This window comes from Oncorhynchus clarkii, chromosome 23, assembly GCF_045791955.1.
Source record: "Oncorhynchus clarkii lewisi isolate Uvic-CL-2024 chromosome 23, UVic_Ocla_1.0, whole genome shotgun sequence".
NCBI classification, from domain to species: domain Eukaryota; kingdom Metazoa; phylum Chordata; class Actinopteri; order Salmoniformes; family Salmonidae; genus Oncorhynchus; species Oncorhynchus clarkii.
Window position 1 is genome coordinate 42,350,299 of NC_092169.1, and position 26,087 is coordinate 42,376,385.

Genomic DNA, 26,087 nt, shown 5'->3' on the forward strand with positions numbered 1-26,087 from the left:
CAGCCAGAGCATGGACTTGAACACGGTCGAACATCTCTGGAGAAACCTGAAAATAGCTGTTTAGTAACACTCCCCATCCAACCTGACAAAGCTCGATAGGATCTGCAGAGAAGAATGGGAGAAACTCTGCTAATACAAGTGTGCCAAACTTGTAGCGTCATACCCAATAAGACTTGAGGTTGTAATGGCTTCAAAAGGTGCTTCACCTCAGGGTCTGAATACTTATGTAAATGTTATATTTCATTTTTTGTGTGTAGATTGATGAGAGAAAAAAACTATTCATTACATTTTAGACTAAGGCTGTAAAGTAACAAAAATTTGAACAAGTCAAGGAGTCTGAATACTTTCCAATTGCATTGTATCTTTGTTATTGTTATTGTTATATTTGTTTAGTTTATATAGCAAATTTACTTACTTACTTACCTTTTTAAAACTACATTGTTGGTTAAGGTGTCGTAAGTCAGCATTTCACGATAGTCTACAACTGTTGTATTCGGCGCATGTGACAAATAACATTTGATTTGATTATCTTTCTCTCTCTCATTGCATTCCTCCATCCTGATGGCAATGATGTGATTTGACCCACGGGCATCCGCGGGGCGGCATGGGAGCCGGGAAGGACCCTCCTATTGCCTCTCCTTTTTTAGGAAGGTCAATAAGGCAGGGGGCACCCCCTGTATTGTGGGGGCATCTGGCATTAGTAATACAGCCCTGTGTAATGGTCTCTGTGGTATCTGTCCTCTTTCTCGACCAGTGAGCTGTGCACCCTTGAAGCACTGCCCAGGCATTCTCATGCTAATACACAAATGGCTGACAGCAGATGGGAAACATTTGGTTCTTGTTCACTTGTAAAGAAATAATGTGCCTGTTACCATTATTTTACTTTCTGCTCTTCCGCTCTGTATTATAAAACAGAGAGACAGAAAGTTTACAATGGAGGCCATCTTCTTAGGTGGCCTGACGCAGAGAGAGGGTTGAGTTTACGTGTGACTGTTGGGAAATGGAAAATCTAAGGAGAGTGATGGAGAGACAGTCCCAATCGTTCTCAGGTTGACTCAGTGGGAAAAAAAAAACATTTTAGCTCCAGAACAAGGGTAAACCACAGTCATTTAATTATACTATAAGGAAAATGTTAACAATGACTTAATAAAACTGTGTGTGTGTGTGTGTGTGTGTGTGTGTGTGTGTGTGTGTGTGTGTGTGTGTGTGTGTGTGTGTGTGTGTGTGTGTGTGTGTGTGTGTGTGTGTGTGTGTCTGTTTTTGTTGAACTATCCTTGTGGGTACTAAAAGACATTCGGATAAGTGGGGTAATTTTGTCGGTCCCCATGAGGTAAAATGCTATTTTAGGTTTAGGGGTTAGGTAAGGGTTACAATTAGGATTAAGGTTAGGTATAGGGTTAGGGGTTAGGTATCATTTTAGGGTTAGGGATTTGGGGTTAATGTTAGGTGTAGGGTTAAGGTCAGGGTTAGGTTAGGGAAAATATGATTTTGGATGGGAATCAAATAGTTGGTCCCTAGGAGCATAGCAATATCTAACTATGTGTGTGCGTGCATGCCACGCAAGTGTGTGTGAAAGCCCCTGAGAAAAGGGAAATTGTACCCTCCCTACTGCGATTTTATTGGTTCCTGACATCACATAGGCTACCTTTGCTAAAAGTTTAAGCAGACTAATTGGCTGAAGACATGACATTCTTCCTCTCTGATGTTTTTCAGAAGTTTGATACAACAACGGCAATGTGGAGTAGACAGAGGTGCTGAAGTTACCATTGCCTCGTCTTTTTGACCTGGCATTACACATGGACATTTCATTTAAACAATAAACAAACATAACCTATGTGTCATCTTTTAGTCGTGGCTAGGCTACTTATAATGCTGTTTTGTTAATAAAGGATTAGTTTTATGCGGGACTGCCAGCCTATATAAACAACATTTGACATTTAGAATTGCATTGCATATTCGACAGTTTTTGTTTTATGTTGACATAGACTTACACTATTATTTATTATAGTGTACAGCTCGAGCTCTGGGACACATGTGAGGGTTATTTTGGTGTGACGCGTGTGCGAGGTCTAATCCTCTGCTGGATGCGGAGCAAGCTCAGGTAGCCTAAGAGCTGTCCTCTCTATTTCTTAATGGCAAGACCCAAGAATGTCTGCTTAGCATGGCTGTGGCTCCTGAACTGGCGACCCAAGGACCGTTATGGCTTTTAGAACAGTCTATTCGGACCCCCTGTCCCGAAGCATTTTCAAGAAATTCGTGGTTATGCTGTGTTCTCTCCTCACCTCCATGTACCTCCTCCACTGCCTCACGGACCGCTGTAGCAGCATGCCCACGCCGGTGAAAGCCTCGAGCCAAGTCGTGGGCTTTTTCGCATCGGAACTACAAGACTTGATGTCGCTGAGGAGGAAAAGACTGTTAAAGAAATGGACCACGGAGTCCAAGGTGCGCTTGAGCTACGAGAGCGCTGACGACACTAAACGGATCTCTGAGGACTCACGGTTCGACGATACTGATAAGGGACAGGTTTTGTACGAACCGGGACCTCAGGTGGACAGCGATAGCGAGAACCGGGAATTGTCGCGTGATATCCAGCTTTCATTGGATGACTTCGTTTCTTCGAAGAGATTGTCACACCGGTTTACAGTGAAGACGGGAAGTACCGGTAAACTCAGTCCACTTGGAGAGGGGAGAAAGGAGCTGCCCCAGGCGCTGATCATCGGGGTGAAGAAAGGAGGGACGCGCGCGCTACTCGAGTTCCTCCGCGTGCATCCAGACATCAGAGCCGTGGGAGCCGAGCCGCACTTCTTCGACCGTAACTACGAGAACGGACTGGAGTGGTACAGGTAAATGTAAATATATATTTTTTTTAAATATAGGTGAAATAATTACACTTTTTATTGTTATTATTATTATTATTATTGTGAGTAGTAGTATTAGTATTAGTATTAATATTATAATATTATGTGCAGCCTATGCCTTATGTATACTTTTCCCAAACTAACTGCTGAGTTAAATAGTATTTGCTGAAAAGTTTTAAAAGTTGTGCTGTTAAATGCAACGCCAGTGCATCTCACTGGCAACACTTGTTCACCATTGGGATAATACAAATGGCCCCGGTTTTATAGCATGCTTCTTTGCTAATACTTCATTGCATTTTTTATTTGGACAACCTGGTGCTCTATAGTTCTACTTTATTCAGCTGTTCAACCAGTGTCAATGTTGTGGGAAAGCTCTAATCACACCAAAATATATCTTATAATTCACTACTGATTCATTCGATATTTTCTGTAGCCTAAAATGAACACTGCATAGTTATGACCTATAGACTGACGAGATGGTTGTCCTACCCAATTAGATATTGTTTACATGTTCATTTGTAACAGTAGTTTACATGCCTAAGTAGCCAATCTAGGCAATAAGTAAATATTTTATTAATTCATCAAAACTTATCTTGGTGAAATTCGTTAAACGAATCTACTGTCTAGGCTTAATGGCAGAGCTCTGCTATGATATCACCTTGTAAAATGTATCGAAATATATGACTATTAACATAAATTAAGACACTTTCCATATGAAATAAAGTATATACATCCAATGTAAAAAATGGACCTAATTGCTGTCTTGTAAAGAATTTAAATTATTATTATTTTTTATTTTAATTTTAAATACAATAGAACAACTGTTTTTCATAGGACTTATTCAACATCACCAACAGTTGAATTGGGAGCTAAAAGTAAACATTCTCAATTTCAAGGATTATATGGAAAAGGCCCAGATTTAAGTAACAAGCAAAGTACCGCTTCCAAAGTGAGTAGCACTTTATTAAAGTGCTGATGGAGTAGGGTCAATGTCTGACCTGAAATAAATATTCTGAACAAACTCTAGAAACACATAATTACACACAGACACTTGCTTCCCCTCAATCCCCTCTCTTCTTTGAGAGTTACCGTATTTTATCTCACTTTTCTCTCTCTGTGTTAAATGGATTTGTGATTGATTTTTATCAGTAGCTTCATGTTCATGTGTGTGTGTGTGTGTGTTCTCTCTCCAGGGGAAAGTGTCTCTCCCCTCTCACTGTGTCTGTGTGTAACGGGGCATTGCCGACACTGCAGCTCTGTTAGTAAGAAGGATTAGGGTTATAAAACGGATTAGGGTTATAATGAAGGGTTACCTGAGTGTCAGACAGAGTTATAATTCACCTTTTGATTGAGTTAACACCAAGCAGCTCACTTTAAAAGCCTGGAGAATCTTCTGCTCTCACCCGGGCCCCTCCCTCTAACTCCCCCAAACTCCCCTTCCAGCCTCAGCCCCCTCTCATACATTAGCACTCCTACCCTCTCCCCACACACAGATACATCCCTCTTTGTGCCTCTCTGAGAGTGAATACTCTATATTTTGGCCATCACTCTTTCTTTCTTTTAAAGAAGAGCTACAACAATGTGACTGACTAGTCAACCTGAGGGAGTGGATCTGCTGTGCGGAGGAACACTCCTGTCAACTCTGTTTCAGGGAGTCTGAGAGAGAGACCCTTTATTAATGGTCTTTGTGTGTGGACGCTTTTGATAGGAAGTACCAAAAAGCTCTGGAAATGTTTTCCTTGTCTTTTGAACTGCTGAATGGAATGGCAAAAAAAAAAAATCTACAGATTATATAACAGACAACAATTTGATGAATGTGTGCAAATGAATAAGAAATAAGGAAACAAACGGACCCTGCGCTATTCATTCATCCTACTTGTCAAGACACTGTTAATTCATTCCACTTGTCAAGACACTGTTAATTCATTCTACATGTCAAGACACGGTTAATTCCCTCTACTTGTCAAGACACTGTTAATTCCTCCTACTTCTCAAGACACTGTAAATTCCTCCTACTTGTCAAGACACTGTTAACTTGTTATGGCTGCAATCCCCCTATTGGGATAAGTGTCATCAACAACCGCTGAATTACATAGCGCTACATTCAATAAATATTACTACAAATATTTATATTCATGAAATCACAAGTGCAATATAGGAAAACACAGTTTAGCCTTTTGTTAATCTACCTGTCGTTTCAGATTTTGAAATTATGCTTTACAGCGAAAGCAATCCAAGCGTTTGTGTAAATATATCGATCGCACGACAAAACATTAAGTTCACTTAGCATCAGGAAGCTTGGTCACGAAAATCAGAAAAGCAATCAAATTAATCGTTTACCTTTGATGATCTTCGGATGTTTTCACTCACGAGACTCCCAGTTACACAACAAATGTTCCTTTTGTTCCATAAAGATTATTTTTAGATCCAAAATGCCTCCGTTTGTTTGTCGCGTTATGTTCAGAAATCCACAGGAAAGAGAGGTCACGACAACGCAGACGAAAATTCCAAATAATTTCCATAATGTCCACAGAAACATGTCAAACGTTTTTTATAATCAATCCTCAGGTTGTTTTTAAAATATATAATCGATAATTTATCAACTGCAAATGTCTTTCACAGTAGGAGAGGGATAAACAATAGCTGTCCAAATTCTGTTGCGCGAGCAAAACTCATGTGACCACTTGACGCGATGTTATCGTTCTGGCTCATTTTCAAAATAAAAGCCTGAAACTATGTCTGAAGACTGTTGACACCTCGAGGAAGCGATAGGAAAATGAATCTGGTTCATATCCCTTTAAATCCAGCAAAGGGAGGCTATGGAACATGGAGTTTTCAAAATAGAAGCAACTTCCTGTTGTGTTTTTCCTCAGGGTTTCGCCTGCAATATCAATGCTGTTATACTCACAGACAATATTTTGACAGTTTTGGAAACTTAAGAGTGTTTTCTATCCAATACTAATAATTATATGCATATATTAGCAACTGAGACTGAGGAGCTGGCCGTTTACAATGGGCACCTTTTCATCCAAGCTACTCAAAACTGCCCCTGCAGCCATAAAAAGTTAATTCATGCTACTTGTCAAGACACTGTTAATCAGAGGTGTGGACTCGAGTCACATGACTTGGACTCGAGTCAGATTCGAGTCACAAATATGATGACTTGCAACTCGACTTTGATTTGAACACCAATGACTCGTGACTTAACTTGGACTTGAGCCTTTTGACTCGAACTGACTTGATACCCTCCCCAAGCCCAAATATACTGTATAAAAATGATGCGATTAAAAAAGTGTGCAGTGCATCAACTCTTAATTTAATGGATTACAGTTTGAATCGGACAGCAGCCAATCAAATTGGGCCAGCTGAGAAAAAGTTGCGCGTGGAAGTGCAGAGGAATGTCTGTGAGTGAACTCAGATGGAGCCCTTGGAAAGATGATACCCAAAATTATTATTTGCGGATATAAAGACTACACTGAAAAATATATAAAGACTACATTACTGTGAATAATTCAGGCTGTTGTGGAGGCAAAGGGGAGTCCTACCCAGTACTAGATAGGTGTACCTAATAAAGTGTACAGTAATGTCAAATCTGAAAACATGTTCTGGAAAAGCGGTACATGGGACCATAGAAACAGTTTCTGATAAAGAATGATGATGAAATATTACATCCATAGATAATGTAGTCCAATTGGTTCATGTTCCACAGTAATTGGTGTAAATGGATCTCTTTATCCTGAAACTTTCATGATTTTATTAACTTGGAATATTGTTTGTTAGTTTCCATAAAACTATGCATTAAGAGTAATGCAACAGTTACTTATCATTTTAAGCAGTTGTATCAATTGATAGTCAGATCATTGTAATGAAATTAATAGACAGTCATCTCAGATGTAATGTGTGAATTGCATTTTGAAATGGTAATACTTTGACGTTAAGTTGTGTCATTTTTTTGAACAGGTTCAATGAACAAATGATCTTAGCTTTATGTGTATTGTATCCAAGCAATTGGAAAAAGTGTTAGAGTTTTGAAAAAATAGCATTTTGATCATTGGTTGTGAGTTTTGTGTTTGGAGTTTTGAAAAATGACATCAAGGTTCCAAAATTAGTGCTAAAGTGATTGTAAAAAACTGTAATTCATTCTACTTTTCAAGGCACTGTTAATTAATTCTACTTGTATTGACACTGTTAATTCACACTACTCGTCAAGACACTCTTAATAATCCTACATCGTTTGTGTATTGTTTCACAATTCTAGACCATCTTTCTACAACTGTTTTCGTTATAGAAAGATGGTCTCGGTGGTAGTGGGAGCAAGGCCATGGTTTTCTATAGATATTCACTGTGGCCAATTTTGCTGGATTTATGTGATTCTTTTCATTACTGTGTGTGTGTATGTGTGTGTGCGTGCATGCGTGCGTGTGTATGTGTGTGTGTGTGACGTGGCAACAACAACAACTAGCCGTCTGTGTTCATCCTGCTTCCCCAGTGGAAACATAGACAGACATATTGAAGCCCCCAAGTTCACAAGTAACGTTCTCATTGTTTGTGTAGGAGTTCCCAAGATATATCGTCATTATTTGCATCATATTTAATAGAAAATACATAGTATACTCCACCCCATAGTATACTCCATCTCATACACAGTATACTCCATCCCATACACGGTATACTCCATCCCATAGTATACTCCATCCCATAGTATTCTCCATCACATACATTGTATAGATCCCATAGTATACTCTATCCCAAAGTATACTACATCCCATAAATAGTATACCCGATCCTATAGTATACTCCATCACATAATACTCCATCTCATACATAGTATACTATATCCATAATATACTCCATCACATGGTATACTCTATCCCATAGTATACACCATCAAAAAGTGTACTCTATCCCATTGTATACTCTATCCAGTATTAAAACTCTATTCCAGTGTATACTACATCTCATACTTAGTATACTCCATCCCAATCTTAGTAAACTCCATCGATCCCACAGTATTCTATATCCCATAGTATACTCCATTCCATAGTATACTCTATCCCATATAATCCTCTATCTCATATAGTATATCATTTCTCCAAGCCATACTTAGTTTACTCCATCCCATACATAGATTACTATATCCCATAAAATACTCTGTCACGTGGTATACTCTATCAAATAGTATACTCTATCCCATAGTATAATCCATCTCATACATTGTGCTACATCCCATACTTAGTATACTGTATCCCATTGTATACTCTATCCCATAGTATACTCCATTTCATAGTTTACTATATCACATATTATACTCTATCCAATAGTATACTCCATCTCATACATAGTATACTCCATCTCATACTTAGTATACTCAATCCCATACATAGTATACTACATCCCATAATATACTCCATCACATGGTATACTCTATCCCATAGTATAATCCGTCTCAAACATAGCATACTTCATCCATACTTAGTATACTCCATTCAATAGATAGTATACTCCGACCCATAGTATACTCTATCCGATAGTATACTCTATCACATAGTATATTCCATTCCATAGTATCACATAGTGTACTCGATCCCATCCCATAGTATACCCCATCCCATGTTATTCTCAATCCAATACATATAATACTCCATCCCATACATAGAAAACTCCATCCTATTGTATACTCCATTCTTTCCATTGTATACTTTGTCCCATAGTATACTCCATCCCATAGTATACTACATCCCATGCATAGTATACTCCATCCCATGTTATACTCCATCCCATACATATTATAATCCATTTTATAGTATCATCCATCCCATAGTATACTTCATCCCATAGTATACTTTATCACATACATATATATCATTCACCATCTCGTAATATTTTCCAGCCCATAGTGTACAACATTCCATAGCGTATTCCATCACATAATATACTGCATCCCATAGTATGCTCCATCCCATAGTATTTTCTAACCCATTATATACTCCATCACATAGCATACTCTAACACATACATATTATAATCCATCCCATAGTACATAGTATACTCCATCCAGATTATACTCCATCTCATTGTATACTCCATCACACAATTTTATCCATCCCATAGTATAGTCCATCCCATTCATTTTAAAATCCATCCCATAGTATACTCTGTCCCGTAGTAAACTCCATTGCATAATGTACTCCATCCCATAGTATACTCCATCCCATAGTATACTCCATCCCATAGTGTACTCCATCACATAGTATACTCCATCCCATAGTGTACTCCATCCCATAGTATACTCCATCCCATAGTGTACTCCATCACATAGTGTACTCTGTCCCGTAGTAAACTCCATTGCATAATGCACTCCATCCCATAGTATACTCCATCCCATAGTATACTCCATCCCATAGTGTACTCTGTCCCGTAGTAAACTCTATTGCATAATGTACTCCATCCCAAAGTATACTCCATCCCATAGTATACTCCATCCCATAGTGTACTCCATCCCATAGTATACTCCATCCCATAGTGTACTCCATCACATAGTGTACTATATCTCATTGTATACTCCATCCCATAGTATACTCCATCCCATAGTGTACTCCATCCCATAGTATACTCCATCCCATAGTATACTCCATCCCATAGTATACTCCATCCCATAGTGTACTCCATCCCATAATATACTCCATCCCATAGTATACTCCATCCCATAGTGTACTCCATCCCATAGTATACTCCATCCCATAGTGTACTCCATCACATAGTGTACTATATCACATTGTACACTCCATCACATACATAGTACACTCCATCCCATGTTATACTCCATCCTATATCATACTCCATCTCATACATAGAATACTCCGTTCCACAGTATACTCCATTAACACATTGTATACTCCATCCCATAGTATGCTTAGTATGGGATGTAGTATATTGTGTATGTGATGGAGTATACAATGCATGGGATGGAGTATACCATGGGTTAGAGTATACTATTTAGGTTTTGGAGTATACTATGTATATGATGTAGTGTACTATTTACGGTATGTAGTATACTATTTGTGGGATGGAATATACTATGTGTGTGATGGAGTATAGTATGTATGGGAAGGAGTATACAACGTATGGGATGGAGTATACTTAGGGATGGAGTATACGATGTACATGATAGAGTATACCAATTGTTTTCTCCATCCCATACAAAGTATACTCCATCCAATACTTAATATACGCCATCACACACATAGTATATTCCATCCCACAAATAGTATACTACATACCGTAAATAGTACACTACATCATATACATAGTATACGCCATCCCAGATATAGTATACTCCATCACATACATATTATTATCCATCCCATTGTACACTTCATCCATACATGGTATACTCCATCCCATAATATACTCTATTTAATACAAAGATTATTCTCCATCACATACATAGTATGTTCCATCCCATAGTATACTCCATCACATTTATAGAATTCTCAAACTCAAACATAGTATACTCATTCCCCTAGTTTGCTCCATCCCACAGTATTCTACATCAAATAGTTTTCTTCATCCCATTGTATACTCCATCCCATCGGATACTCCATCCCATATTATACTCCATCTCATATATAGTATACGTCATCCCATAGTATATTCCATCCTATACATTCTGTACTACATCCCATAGTATGCTTATAGTATGTATGGGATTGAGTATACACAGTATGGCATGTAGTATACTATGTGTATTATGTAGTATACTATGTATAGGATGTAGTATACTATTTATGTTCATGGAGTATGCTAAGTATGGGATGGAGTATACTGTATATGACGGTAGGCAATTAAGGTCACAGTTATGTAAACTTAGGACACTAAAGAGGCCTTTCTTCTGACTGAAAAACATCAAAAGAAAGATGCCCAGGGTCCCTGCTCATCTGTGTGAACGTGTCTTAGGCATCCTGCAAGAAGGCATGAGGACTGCAGATATGGCCAGGGCAATAAATTGCAATGTCCGTACTGTGAGACGCCTAAGACAGCGATACAGGGAGAAAAGACAGACAGCTGATCGTCCCCGCAGTGGCAGACAACGTGTAACAACAAATCAAATCAAATCAAATCAAATTTTATTTGTCACATACACATGGTTAGCAGATGTTAATGCGAGTGTAGTGAAATGCTTGTGCTTCTAGTTCCGACAATGCAGTAATAACAAGTAATCTAACTAACAATTCCAAAACTACTGTCTTGTACACAGTGTAAGGGGATAAAGAATATGTACATAAGGATATATGAATGAGTGATGGTACAGAGCAGCATAGGCAAGATACAGTAGATGGTATCGAGTACAGTATGTACAAATGAGATGAGTATGTAAACAAAGTGGCATAGTTTAAAGTGGCTAGTGATACATGTATTACATAAGGATACAGTCGATGATATAGAGTACAGTATATACGTATGCATATGAGATGAATAATGTAGGGTAAGTAACATTATATAAGGTAGCATTGTTTAAAGTGGCTAGTGATATATTTACATCATTTCCCATCAATTTCCATTATTAAAGTGGCTGGAGTTGAGTCAGTGTCAGTGTGTTGGCAGCACAGGATCGGTACATCCGAACATCTCACCTGCGGGACAGGTACAGGATGGCAACAACAACTGCCGGAGTTACGCCAGAAAGGCACAATCCCTCCATTAGTGCTCAGACTGTCCGCAATAGGCTGAGAGAGGCTGGACTGAGGGCTTGTATGCCTGTTGTAAGGCAGGTCCTCACCAGACCTCACAGGCAACAACATCGCCTATGGGCACAAACCCACCATCGCTGGACCAGACAGGACTTTGCAAAAAGTGCTCTTCACTGACGAGTCACGGTTTTGTCTCACCAGATGTGATGGTCGGATTTGCGTTTATCGTCGAAGGAATGAGCGCTACACCGAGGCCTGTACTCTGGAGCGGGATCGATTTGGAGGTGGAGGGTCCGTCATGGTCTGGGGCGGTGTGTCACAGCATCATCGGACTGAGCTTGTTGTCATTGCAGGCAATCTCAACGCTGTGCATTACAGGGAAGACATCCTCCTCCCTCATGTGGTACCCTTCCTGTAGGCTCATCGTTTATTTTTTTGAGTTCAGTATACTCCATCTAATAGTATACTCCATCCCATGGTATTCTCCATCCCATCCATTCCATACATAGTATACTCCATCCCATAATAATCATCCCATAGTATACTCCATCCAATACATAGCATACTCCATCCTATAGAGTACTCCAACGCATGGTATTCTCCATCCCACCCATCCCATACATAGTATACTCCATCCCATAATATACATCCCATAGTATACTCCATCCAATACATCGCATACTACATCCTATAATATACATCCCATAGTATACTCCATCCCATACATAGTATACTCCATCCCATACATAGTATACTCCATCCCATACATAGTATACTCCATCCCATAATATACATCCCATAGTATACTCCATCCCATACATAGCATACTCCATCCTATAGAGTACTCCATCCCATGGTATTCTCCATCCCACCCATCCCATACATAGTATACTCCATCCCATAATATACATCCCGTAGTATACTCCATCCAATACATAGCATACTCCATCCTATAGAGTACTCCATCCCATGGTATTCTCCATCCCACCCATCCCATACATAGTATACTCCATCCCATAATATACATCCCATAGTATACTCCATCCAATACATAGCATACTCCATCCTATAGAGTACTCCATCCCATGGTATTCTCCATCCCACCCATCCCATACATAGTATACTCCATCCCATAATATACATCCCATAGTATACTACATCCCATACATAGTATACTCCATCCCATACATAGTATACTCCATCCCATACATAGTATACTCCATCCCATACATAGTATACTCCATCCCATACATAGTATACTCCATCCCATACATAGTATACTCCATCCCATACATAGTATACTCCATCCCATACATAGTATACTTCATCCCATAATATACATCCCATAGTATACTCCATCCCATACATAACATACTACATCCCATAGTATACTTCCAGAAACCCATGTTTTTGTCTTTACAAATTTTACTAGTATTATTTTGGATTCAGTTGTTTGGATGAAAAGTTTGTTTTACCAAAAACAAGAAATTGATTTTCTGTAGTGCTACTCTCTGTTCTTCTGGCTGGCCCTGTCTCTGTAGTGGCCTGTGGTGAGAGGCCATCAGATGTGGAGGTAGACGGAGCGAGTATCAAAGTATGTAATGCTGGTTTGTACTCCAAATCCCAGGCATACATTACAAGATCCAGATTTAAGTATGTAATGCTGGTTTGTACTCCAAATCCCAGGCATACATTACAAGATCAAGTATGTGATGCTGGTTTGTACTCCAAATCCTAGGCATACATTACAAGATCCAGATGTAAGTATGTAATGCTGGTTTGTACTCCAAATCCCAGGCATACATTACAAGATCCAGATGTAAGTATGTAATGCTGGTTTGTACTCCAAATCCCAGGCATACATTACAAGATCCAGATGTAAGTATGTGATGCTGGTTTGTACTCCAAATCCCAGGCATACATTACAAGATCCAGATGTAAGTATGTAATGCTGGTTTGTACTCCAAATCCCGGGCATACATTACAAGATCCAGATGTAAATATGTGGAATATTACTTTGTCTCCTCCCATGTCTGAATTTTTTAAACATTAATTTGTATAACTCTTTTGTGATTATCATACTTTCCTACATCAGTCTAGTCTTCAAGCCAAATAGCATGACTGATGCTGTTCCATGTATGAAAAGTTGCACCAAGAAAATATATTCACTCAGTCTTCTGAGCTGTTGGTGAAAAGTGGTTTAAATTCCCAGCATTTTCTTTGAGCTCCACTTCCAAGTTGTTCATATTTTGTCAAGGTTAGGTGTCAATTAAGTCAGTGGCAGAGTTGAGAGTGTAGCCTTGTTTGTTGCTGTCAGACATCTCACTCATCAATGGGCCTGTGAAGAGACTGGATGATCTGTGGAAAGGAAAGGCTGACGGCTTATTGGTGGGGAGGAGAAGCATCTCAGCAGTTAGCTCTATTACTGTGGATGCCTTGAGTGTTGAGAGGAATTTCTATAGTTTTCGATTATAGCAACGTATATACAGGCCCACAGAAACAGTATATTTATGGGACTTTGCAATTGTCCATAGTCCATAAATGAATTAGTTAGCCTTTATTGTGGTAGTTTGAAACAGACTGTAAGGTTCAGTGATAGCAGGTCTACCCTTGTGCTTTGGCACAAATCATGATAAAGCAGGCAGTCAGTTATCTCTGTACTCAAGTAGTGCCTCCTGCCAAATGTATTACCATACAGAGACATGTCCTCTAGAAATTAGATATGGTGTGCACCCCCCCACCCCCCTCCTCCAGTGGCTCTGTACCTGGCAGACTGAGAGTCCCTGCTTGCTGCAGGTAGTCATGTGAAAGCAGGACACCAGCTGAAACATGGAGCCCTACCCGTTTGTTTGTGTGTGTGTGCGTGTGTGTGTGTGCATGTGTGTGTGTGTGTGTGTGTGTGTGTGTGTGTGTGTGTGTGTGTGTGTGTGTTTGCGTGTGTGTGCGCATGCATGTGTGTACTTGCTACATATGTGCTGTATGAATCCGCAGTGTACAGCTGGCAGTCGACGTTGGTCTTTGATCTGGCTTGGCCAGAAGTCCAACTATGACATATTCCTTCCAGTTTTAAACAGAGCCATTGAGTTGAAAATGGGCTCAATATCCGCTGTTTCTCTCCTCCCTCTCTTTTTCTGTATTTCTCTCTCTCACTCACGTACAGTATGGTCTCTCTGGGTGTTTGATATAGATGCAATACTATGGCTCAGTTGATTTATCTGATTTTCCTTGGCATAAAGGTGCTGGTCTACTGGTCTACTGGAAAACACAAAGCTGCATTGAAGTACCCAGAACAGTGCTGGACAGGGTGGTAACAGATCCCCAGAGGGAGAGAGAGAAGCGATTCCCAAACCTTCCATTAAAAAGCCTACAGAGAGATGAACCTGGAGAAGAGTCCCCCTAAGCAAGCTGGTCCTGGGGCTCTGTTCACAAACACAAACAGACCCCACAGAGCCCCAGGACAGCAACACAATTAGACCCAACCAAATCATGAGCAACAAAAAGATAATTACTTGACACATTGGAAAGAATTAACAAAAAATACAGAGAAAACTAGAATGCTATTTGACCCTAAACAGAGAGTACACAGTGGCAAAATACCTGACCACTGTGACTGACCCAAAATGAAGGAAAGCTTTGACTATGTAAAGAGTGAGCATAGCCTTGCTATTGAAGAAGGCCACCATTGGCAGACCTGGCTCTCAAGAGAAGACAAGCTATGTGCACACTGCCCACAAAATGAGGTGGAAACTGATCTGCACTTCCTAACCTCCTGCCAAATGTATTACCATATTAGAGACACATATTTCCCTCAGATTACACAGATCCACACAGAATTTGAAAACAAACCCAATTTTTATAAACCATCTACTGGGTGAAATACCACTGTGTGCCATTACAGCAGCAAGATTATTGACCTGTTGCCACAAGAAAAGGGCAACCAGTTTTCTTTTTTGTGCCTTTATTTAACTAGGCAAGTCACTTAAGAACAAATTATTATTTTCAATGACAGCCTAGGAACAGTGAGTTAACTGCCTTGTTCAGGGGCAGAACAACAACCTTGTCAGCTCAGAGATCTGATCTTGCAACATTTCAGTTACAAGTCCAACACTTTAACCACTAGGCTTCCTGCCCCTCCTGGAGTTTTAAATGTTGTATATTGTAAATGCAACCCATATTTATGTTTTTTTTTTTTGTCCTTCAAATATTTACACATAATATGACATTTGAAATGTCTTAATTCTTTTGGAACATTTGTGAGTGTAATGTTTAATGCACATTTTTATTGTTTATTTAACTTTTGTTTATTATCTACTTCACTTGCTTTGTCAATGTAAACATATGTTTCCCATGCCAATAAAGCTCTTAAATTGAAATTTAATTGAATTGAGAGAGAGAGAAAGAGTGAGAGATAGAGAGACCTCCTGAGCATGAGCCCCTGCCCATGTCAGGGTTGTAAAGTGATCCCACTGGAGGAATGTAACCCACCAACACCACACACACACTTCGTAAAGTGATTATCATGGAGTATAATTGTATAACGGGACACAAGGCCCCTCAACTCCCGCTGGAGGAATGTAACCCAACACCGCACACACACACACACACACACACACACACACACACACACACACACACACACACACACACACACACACACACACACACACACACACACACACACACACACAAACACACACACACACACACACACACACACACACACACACACACACACACACACATTTCGAACCTACAAAACCACCCCTGCACACCCCTAGGAGGCCCCCATATAGAGGAGGCAGCATAGGTTTTGGACACAGTCCTGGCTGTCAGCAGCTGCTCCCTGGCATGTAGGGAATGGGAGGGTGAGGACAGGCAGCAGGTACAGGGTGCTCCTCAGACACCCTCAGAATCCCCCGACACTCACACCTGATGTTTTCACCTAACTGACGGTCTGACGGATCAAGGCAACCAAAATAACAACCTGTTTGTTGTCTCTCCATCCGTCTGTCATTCGTCCCCATGGGGGTCTAAGGATAACTTTGGTACAAATGTCCGAAGCCTGGGACCCCTGAGAGGCTGTGATAAGAGAAAGTATAATTGATCAGGGTTAGGGTTAGGGCAGCGAGGGCCACCTAGATGGCTACTAACAGAATGTGCCCCCTCACAGAGTTCAGAAGTCACTATAGCAGACAGCAGATGGCCATGTTGGGAATAGAGTTACACTTCTTGCTGCATTCTGCTTATTGTTTATTTGCTTTGGAGATTTGCATACATTAGTCAGGCAGAAACCCTTTCTGAACTTTAGACCACTTCAGTTAAACAGCTGTTCTTGTTTTATGGGGCGTGAGTTACAGTACTTAGCATTATCGGTGCTAGGACTCAGATTACAAAAGGAACCATTTGGTTTAGGCCTACAAACGTACAAGACCTGCAACTCTAATCTGACTGTTTGAAATGTTATAGAGCTGAAGCAATTTACTGAAGCAATATCCCAATTAGACCTCTCTAGCCTTCGACCTACAAGTCAGCAACACATTACCACTGTAAGGCAATATGTGTAACTCCTAAATAGAACGATAGTGATTTACCGGTTCCCTTTCAGTCAATCAATCAATCAATCAATCAATCAAATGTAGTTGTAAAGCCCTTTTTACATCAACAGATGTCACAGGAAAACACCCTAGCAAGGCAGGAACATAGGAAGAAACCTAGAGAGTAACCAGTCTCTGAGGGGTGGCCAGTCTTCACCTGGCTGTGCCGGGTGGAGATTATAAGAGTACCTGGCCATTAAGGACAGATCCTTCTTCAAAATGTTCAAACGTTCATAGATGACCAGCAGGGTCAAATATTAATCACAGTGGTTGTAGAGAGTGCAACAGGTCAGCACCTCAGGAGTAAATGTCTGTTGGCTATTCATAGCTGAACATTCAAAGGTAGAGACAGCAAGTGTGGTAGAGAGAGAGATGGAGGTGGACAGAGAGATAGGGAGCGGGAGAGGGAGAGAGAAGGTTGAAAGCATCAGGTCCGGGACATGGTAGCACATACATTGAACAGGTCAGGGTTCCATAGCCACAGGCAAAACAGCAGAAACTGGATCAGCAGCATGACCAGGTGGTCTGGGGACGGGGACAGCCAGGAGTCATCTGGCCAGGTAGTCCTGAGGCATGGTCCCAGGGCCTCCGGGATGGGGGGAGAGGGGGAGGAGAGAGAGAGAGATGGGAGAACTAGAGGGAGCACACTTAAGTTCACACAGGACACTAGATAAGGCAGGAGAATTTCACCAGATAGGACAGACTGACCTTATCCCCCTACACATAGACTAAGTGTATGCTGAGACAGGGGGGGGTCGGACGACACTGTGGCCCTGTCCGACAATACCCCCAGACAGGGCCATCCAGGCAGGATATTTCCCCACCCACTTTGCCAAAGCACAGCACCCACACCACTAAATGGATATCAGCAGACCAACAATTTACTACCCTGAGACAAGGCTGAGTATGAACCATGGAGATCTCCTCCATCGCACGAGACCGAGGGGTGCATAACCGGACAGGAAGATAATGTCAGTGACTCGAACCACTCAAGTCGAGTATAGCGAAAAAACCTAGCACCACATGATGCATCCATCCTAGGGAAGGCACGGAAGAGCACTAGTAAGCCAATGACTCAGCCTCCGTAATAAGGTCAGAGGCATAAAATCCCAGTGGAGAGAGGAGAGCCGGCTAGGCAGAGACAGCAAGGGCAGTTTGTTACTCCAGGGCCTTGTCGTTCATCTTTGCAGCCCTGAGCCAGACTGCACTCAATCATAGGAGCTACTTATCATGACACAAGGTGAGACCCAAATGCAGACACAGGAGGCAGATGTTTGGAGTTTAAGATGTTTAATATATCCAAAAGAAGTAGGCAAGAGAATGGTCGTGGACAGGCAAAGTCCAGGAGGTACAGAGTGGTCAGGGCAGGCAGAATGGTCAGACAGGCGGGTACAGAGTCCAGATCAGGCAAGGGTCAAAACCGGGAGGACTAGATAAAGGAGAAAAGGCAATGCAGGACAACGGGAAAAAACGCTGGTAGGCTTAGACATACTTGACGAACTGGCACAGAGAGACAGGAAACACAGGGATAAATACACCTGGAGGTTGTGGAAACAATAACGCGGACAGGTGAAACAGATCAGGGTGTGACACTACTGAAGAGATGAGTCTTCAGTAAAGACTTAATGGTCGAGACAGAGTCTCCATCTCTCACATTGAATAGGTAGACCATTCCATAAAAATGTTGCTCTATAGGAGGAAGCCCTGCCTCCAGCTGTTTGCTTAGAAATTCTAAGGACAATAAGGAGGCCTATGTCTTGTGACCGTAGCATACGTGTAGGTATGTACGGCAGGACCGAATCAGAGAGATAACACTAGGAGAAAGTCCATGTATTGCTTTGTAGGTTAGCAGGTAACCTTGAGATCATCCCCAGCATTAACAGGAAGCCAGTGCAGAGAAGCTAGCACTGGAGTAATATGATCAAATGTTTTGGTTCTACTCAAGATTCTAGCAGCTATATTTAGCTATAACTTAAGTTTATTTAGCGTAGACCATTGCAGTAGTCTAATCTAAAAGTGACCAGCATGGAATAGCAGTGTGAACAGACAACAACACAGAGTTACACATGGAGTAAACAATAAACAAGTGAATAGCACAGTAGAAAAAAGAAAAAAAAGAGTCTATATACATTGTGTGCAAAAGGCATGAGGAGGTAGGCGAATAATTACAATTTAGCAGATTAACACTGTAGTGATAAATGATCAGATGGTCATGTGCAGGTAGAGATACTGGTGTGCAAAAGAGCAGAAAAGCAAATAAATAAAAACAGTATGGGGATGAGGTAGGTAAAATGGGTGGGCTATTTACCGATGGACTATGTACAGCTGCAGCGATTGGTTAGCTGCTCAGATAGCAGATGTTTAAAGTTGGTGAGGGAGATAAAAGTCAGCAAAAAAAACTTCAGCAATTTTTGCAATTCGTTCCAGTCACAGGCAGCAGAGAACTGGAAGGAAAGGCGGCCAAATGAGGTGTTGGCTTTAGGGATGATCAGTGAGATACACCTGCTGGAGCGTGTGCTACGGGTGGGTGTTGCCATCGTGACCAGTGATTTGAGATAAGGTGGAGGTTTACCTAGCATGGACTTGTAGATGACCTGGAGCCAGTGGGTCTGGCGACGAATATGTAGCGAGGAACGGCCGACTAGAGCATACAGGTCGCAGTGGTGGGTGGTATAAGGTGCTTTAGTAACAAAACGGATGGCACTGTGATAAACTGCATCCAATTTGCTGAGTAGAGTATTGGAAGCTATTTTGTAGATGACATCGCCGAAGTCGAGGATCGGTAGGATAGTCAGTTTTACTAGGGTAAGTTTGGCGGCGTGAGTGAAGGAGGCTTTGTTGTGGAATAGAAAGCCGACTTTAAATTTGATTTTGGATTGGAGATGTTTGATATGAGTCTGGAAGGAGAGTTTACAGTCTAACCAGACACCTAGGTACTTATAGATGTCCACATATTCTAGGTCGGAACCATCCAGGGTGGTGATGCTAGTCAGGCGTGCGCGGGTGCAGGCAGCGAACTGTTGAAAAGCATGCATTTGGTTTTACTAGCGTTTAAGAGCAGTTGGAGGCCACGGAAGGAGTGTTGTATGGCATTGAAGCTCGTTTGGAGGTTAGATAGCACAGTGTCCAAGGAAGGGCCAGAAGTATACAGAATGCTGTCGTCTGCGTAGAGGTGGATCAGGGAATCGCCCGCAGCAAGAGCAACATGTTTTGACAAAAAGATTCAGACTTTTGCAATGTTACGAAGAAGGAAAAAGCTGCCCTTGAAATATTCTTGATTCGTTCATCAAAAGAGAGATCAGGGACCAGAGTAACGGTCCAACACAGTTTTACTTGAGACGACTGTATAAGCAACAAGATTAACTGTCAGATCAAACAGCAGATCCCTTTGTTTTTTGGGACCTAGAACTAGCATCTCCATTTTGTTAAAAGAGTTAAAAATTATAACCTTTGCCACCATCCACTTCCTTATGTCTGAAACGCAGGCTTCCAGGGTAGGCAATTTTGGAGCTTCACCATGTTTCATCAACATTTCTGTCAACTTCGGTAAAACATACTATAGAAAGTCACACTCTCGGCTGAAGGCCCGGTTGAACGCCCTACAATCATGCCTGATTGGAAGCCCAACTTTCCACAGGTGATAAGAGTGAGGCTCGGATTCATTCCTTAAATTATTCCGCTTTTCACTTTGTTGTGAACAGGAAAAAATCTAACTACTAAAACAAAGTACTGGAACACGAGACTGTCTTATGTTGTTCCAACTAAAGTGGTTGAGTGGGCTCACTCCTTGGATGTTGTGTGCTGAAGTTTGTATAATTTTCATTATAAAGTTGTCTAATCATGAATAAATAGTTTCCTTGGAATTGCTTGGCCTGGCTATATCAAAAAGTAAGATGGCTATAATGCGACCAAAACAACGAAAGCTAACAAGCCGGGTTCTGGTTCATGACCATTCCCCCAATGATAGTCATGTTGTTGTCTTGTATGTCTCGGGGGTGGGGCCCTCTTCCTCAGGAGTGAAGACTTCACCCCTGGGTGTTTGTCCAGATATGGGAGAGGTGCGACAGGGCCAACGCAGATATTTCCGCAACACGAGAAAATGCAGAGCGTCGTCTATTTTTCTCAAATGAGGGACCAGAGTTCCCCGTTGGGAATGGACGCTCTGATGCACCAGTGGCCTCAAACCTTCCTTTATGTGTTTCTGCCAGTGATTCTGATTCAGCCCAAGTTGAAGAGGGTGCACCCGGAGGACTTACCATTGATTATTGTGGCACCCTGTTGGCCCAGGGAGCCTTGGTTCATGGAGATCATTTGCCTTTTAGGTGGGGATCCATGGCAACTTCAACTCCTAGGAGTAGGTTTGGCATGCGAGGCCGGTGGTTTGGTTCCTATGGTAATGGCCCCTGAGAGGGTCAATCTGATGGCTAGAGTTTTACCTCTGAATGCTATTGCTACCATTCAGTCCCCAAGGGCTCCCTCCATGATAGGGCTGTATGGGTATAAGTGGCAAGCTTTGAGCTCTGGTGCCAAGATAAAGGACTGGTTCCTTTTCAGTGCTCTGTGAGGGACATCCTTATGTTCCTACTGGAGCTTTTCGAGCATGGGCATTCATTCTCCATGTTCAAAGTTTACATGACCACTATCTCAGCGTGCCATGAGGAAATTGACGGAGCCACACTGGGGGCCCTCCACTTGGTTGTGCGGTTAAAGAAAGGTGTACGTCCTCTCCGACCGGTATCTAAACCTATTGCGCCCACATGGGACTTGGCAATGCATTTGGAGGCACTGTCGGTGAATCTGAAGATCCTCTACTACAAACCTCCCTGCTTATGGCTTTGGCCTCGGCTAAATGTATTGGGGACCTCCACACGTTATCCGTACACCCGTCCTGTACTCAGTTCGCCCCGGGTAACTCTTAAGGTGACGTTGAATCCAAATGTGGCCTTCGCTCCGAAAGTCGTGTCTATGTCCTACAGGTCCTTAGATTTAAGCTATTTCCATTTTCACCTCCTCCTTTTGCTTCTGAAAAGCAACAGAGGTTACATGCCCTGTGTCCAGTGGGAGCTTTACAGACATACAGGTAGCCTAGTGGTTAGAGTGTTGGGCCAGGAACCAAAAGGTTGCTAGATCGAATCCCAGAGCTGACAAGGTTGTTCTGAATATGTCAGTTAACCCCCTGTTCCTAGGCTGCCATTGTAAATAAGAATTTGTCTGACTTGCCTAGTTAAAGAAAAGCATTGAAGGACCCTGATTATGTGCCAGTGCTCTCTATGCAGCATCTCTCCCACTGGATCTCCCTGGAATACAGCAGCAAGGGGCAAGGGTTACCTAGAGGTGTTTGCGCCCACTCCATCAGGGGTCTGGCAGCATCTTGGGCTTTGCTTTCCCTACGACTGGGAAAGGAGAAATTCACTAGGCAGTGCCGTTTCCCGCAATACCCATTCTGCCATATCTGGTGGGGTCAGATAGCCCTTTCATTTAGTATCCGTTAGGGTTGGCTTGGGGAGTGATTATATTTCCCCGTAGAATGTTTTACCAAAGTTGACTGACTGAAAGGGAACGTAATGTTATGACTACAACTACTGTTCCCTGAAGGAGGGAACGTAATGTTATGACTACACCTACTGTTCCCTGAAGGAGGGAACGTAATGTTATGACTACAACTACTGTTCCCTGAAGGAGGGGACAGTAGTTGTAGACCTGTTTGGCCCTGCACTGTCTGTTCCTGGGCTCGATGGAGAACATTATTAAATTGGAGGAATTAATCTGTGCCTCACGCTTATTACCTATGGAAGGCTGGGCTTCCAGCAAGGCGTGGATTTCATTGGCCTTGTCAGGCGTGATTATAGGTCCTTCGACCGAAGTTGCGAGAGTGTGACTCCCCATAGTATGTTGTGACTCCCCATAGCATGTTGTACCTTGTTTCCCTCCTTCAGGGAACATCAGTTATAGTCATAGCGTTACTTATTCAGGGCATGTTCGTAAATGTCAAAGTTATTTATTCTTCTTGAGCTCCCTCTGTGGCACTTCTCTTATAAATCAGTGTATCCACTTGATATGAGTCTGAATGAAAAGGACCCATGTCAGTAATTTCACTCACTTCCATTAATACTTCCCTCCTCTGGTATTTCAGTTTTTCTGGCAACCCGAGAAAGATGGGAGTAAAGTGAAATCTTAAACCTATAATTTGGCATGGGAGAATAGTGGCGTTCAAGTCTCTGGCTGTGGTTCAAACACTTAAAAGACACACCCTCGCCCACTTACCCTAACCTTATGCCCTTGGGGGAATCCCCGTCACCATCTTGGATGGTTGTCCAAATGATTAGTCAAGCAAGGGAAGTTTGCAATGTAAGCCCCTCATCACTCGTTTTTAGTGGGCTTTGCGAGTGTAAAATTATGTTCACTCCGGGGCCTGAAACTCCCCATAATTCAATTTACGACTACTGTACATCCGCTAAGAAAAGTCAGCGAAAACTTAAAAACAACATCAATGGAGAAGTCAACATACAAGTGTAAGTAAAAACAAATGCAAAAAAGTTTGACATTTTGCTACTACGGAAAAAGTAAATATGTTTTTGTTATTATTAATAATTAATAATTATATATTTCATATAAGTAGATATGCACCCATAATTGAATGTAGCGCATATAAAGCAAGCCACCGGTGGCTGAAAACACAATCATTGTGGGATAAACGAGTGACACATTTCCGGCCAAGGGTGGTCCATTTAAAAATAATTCCTTCCTCCCTTGACCCTTACCCTGCAAGTGTTTACTCGTCAGCCGTCATGATACGTCATCAGAAGTGTCCATTTCATTTAAGGGGTGAGGGGATAGGGTGTGTTTTTTAAGTGTTTGGACCACAGCCTCTGAGAGCGCTTGAGGCTACATGCACGATCTCTATGGTCTCTCCACTAAACAAACCGCTAACGAAAACATGTATGTAAATGGAGAATTTCTTTAGACAGAAAGCTGCAATATTTTTGCACATAGACTTGAGCCAAAACCGTGTTATTTAGTCAGAGAGAAGGCCAGGTAAATGATGCGTGATACATACGTATTATGGAATAAACTCTCCTCCTTGGTTTGATGGATCTCTCTCTCCCATCAAACAGGCAACAGCTTTATCACAGGACAGGGAGCCATCCACCATGTTTCCATGAAATAGAAAAAAAAAGAGGTGGGGGGGAGAGAGAGAGAGAGAAAGAGAGAGAGAAAGAGAGAACCCAGAGCTTTGGAAAGCCTGGCAACTAATAAAAAGAAGGAAGCCCTCAACTATTGAGTGTTTTGTTTTCAGTTTTGACCATAATGACTTTGCCACTCTTCCAATGTGTCCAGCTATTTGGCACAGTTTTTGGAGTGACTGTAAAAATTAACAGCAGTTTTGGTCAGATAAATAATTACTTCTCAAGAGGTTACACATCCACAGCTCCTTAATTACCTCTACAGTGAAGTTGTAGCTCTCTTCTCCTCCACTGGTCCTATTCATCTGTTCAAACATGAAAGCAACACACTCTCCTTTTAGTGCTTGCGGCCTCCATGCTCCCTCCCTGCTCCCTCCCTGCTCCCTCAGAGACTTGGATGCTGACACATTTGCCATGTGTGTGTTATCTGCAGCCGTCCGTGTTGCAATAGAATGCCTCCAAACCATACTTCCTTTTCCCCTCCTGCTCCAGAGGGGCATGTGGAGAGCCAGCCAGGCACTCTGGCAGAGTCTGGACCTCCCCTGGTCCTTTCTGCGGGATAAACAGACTCTGCTAGAGCATGGAGAGAAAACCCTCTATTCCTCAGACAGACGCCCACTGCACAACCGCTATCTACCGTACGAGCACACTAGGGATGTACCATACAGTCAGACTGTCTTTGAGTAAGGCCTAGATTCAATCAAATCAATCGTTAACCGTCGAAAGCCAACACCTGCATAGCTTATTTTTGTGATGGATGTGTAACTGCTTTGGAGCCGTCAAATCAGCGAGCAGCTGCTCTAGTGATCATTGTCAGGAAGCCACACCCGTCACTTTAGAAGTTCAGAACAAGAAAGTGTGGGCCATATTGGAATGATGACCCTCAAATACAAAATCACGAAACAAGATAATTAGGATTTGTTTAAGCTTAATCAATGTGTAGATTATTTCACATTCCAGTGTTCAAACGTGTAAACAAGGCTGCATTGGATTTCTCTTAATGCGACTCGGTGCAACCAATGGCAATGTCCGCTTTAGGTATAATGCCGGGAGCCGCTAGTAGATTTGACAGCTCTAACACAGTTCCACCTCAAACACTGCCAAAACAACCACCATGCAGGTGTTGGCTAGAGCGGATGGATGTGATAGAGTCTAGCAGTAAGTCCCGTCGCGGAACCTGTAGTGACAAACAGTCATCCTCTTCACTGTGGGTGTATTTCTGTGGGCACAAGCACTGTTCATGACACAAACTGTTCACATCACTCTTGTTGGTGGAGAGAAAATTGCAGGTTTAAAGCTTTTTTCCTGCAATTCTACACATTGTCACGGGGTGCAAAGAAAACTTGTCAGTTAAAAAAATACACAATTGAAGTTGCAAGTTTACATACACTTCAGCCAAATACATTTAAACTCAGTTTCTTACAATTCCTGACATTTAAGGTCAGTTAGTCTCACCACTTTATTTTAAGAATGTGAAATGTCAGAATAATAGTAGAGAGAATGATTTATTTCAGTTTTCATTTCTTTCATCACATTCCCAGTGGGTCAGAAGTTTACATACACTCAATTAGTATGTGGTAGCATTGCCTTTAAATGATGTAACTTGTGTAAAACGTTTCGGGTAGCTTTCCACAAGCTTCCCACAATAAGTTGGGTGAATGTTGGCCCATTCTTCCTGACAGAGCTGGTGTAACTGAGTAAGGTTTGTAGGCCTCCTTGCTCGGACACACTTTTTGAGTTCTGCCCACAAATTTTCGATAG

General features: G+C 41.8%; 1 protein-coding gene across 1 annotated transcript in view; it reads left to right on the forward strand.

The window, feature by feature from the left end:
- The first annotated feature begins 2,199 nt into the window (after window positions 1-2,199).
- The window catches only part of LOC139381403 (heparan sulfate glucosamine 3-O-sulfotransferase 3A1-like), a 63,977-nt gene continuing 40,089 nt past the window's right edge, over window positions 2,200-26,087 (forward strand). Inside the window, exon 1 of the mRNA XM_071124904.1 lies at window positions 2,200-2,843. Within this exon, the coding sequence (XP_070981005.1) occupies window positions 2,200-2,843 (644 nt within the window). The remainder of the gene's footprint in view (window positions 2,844-26,087) is intronic.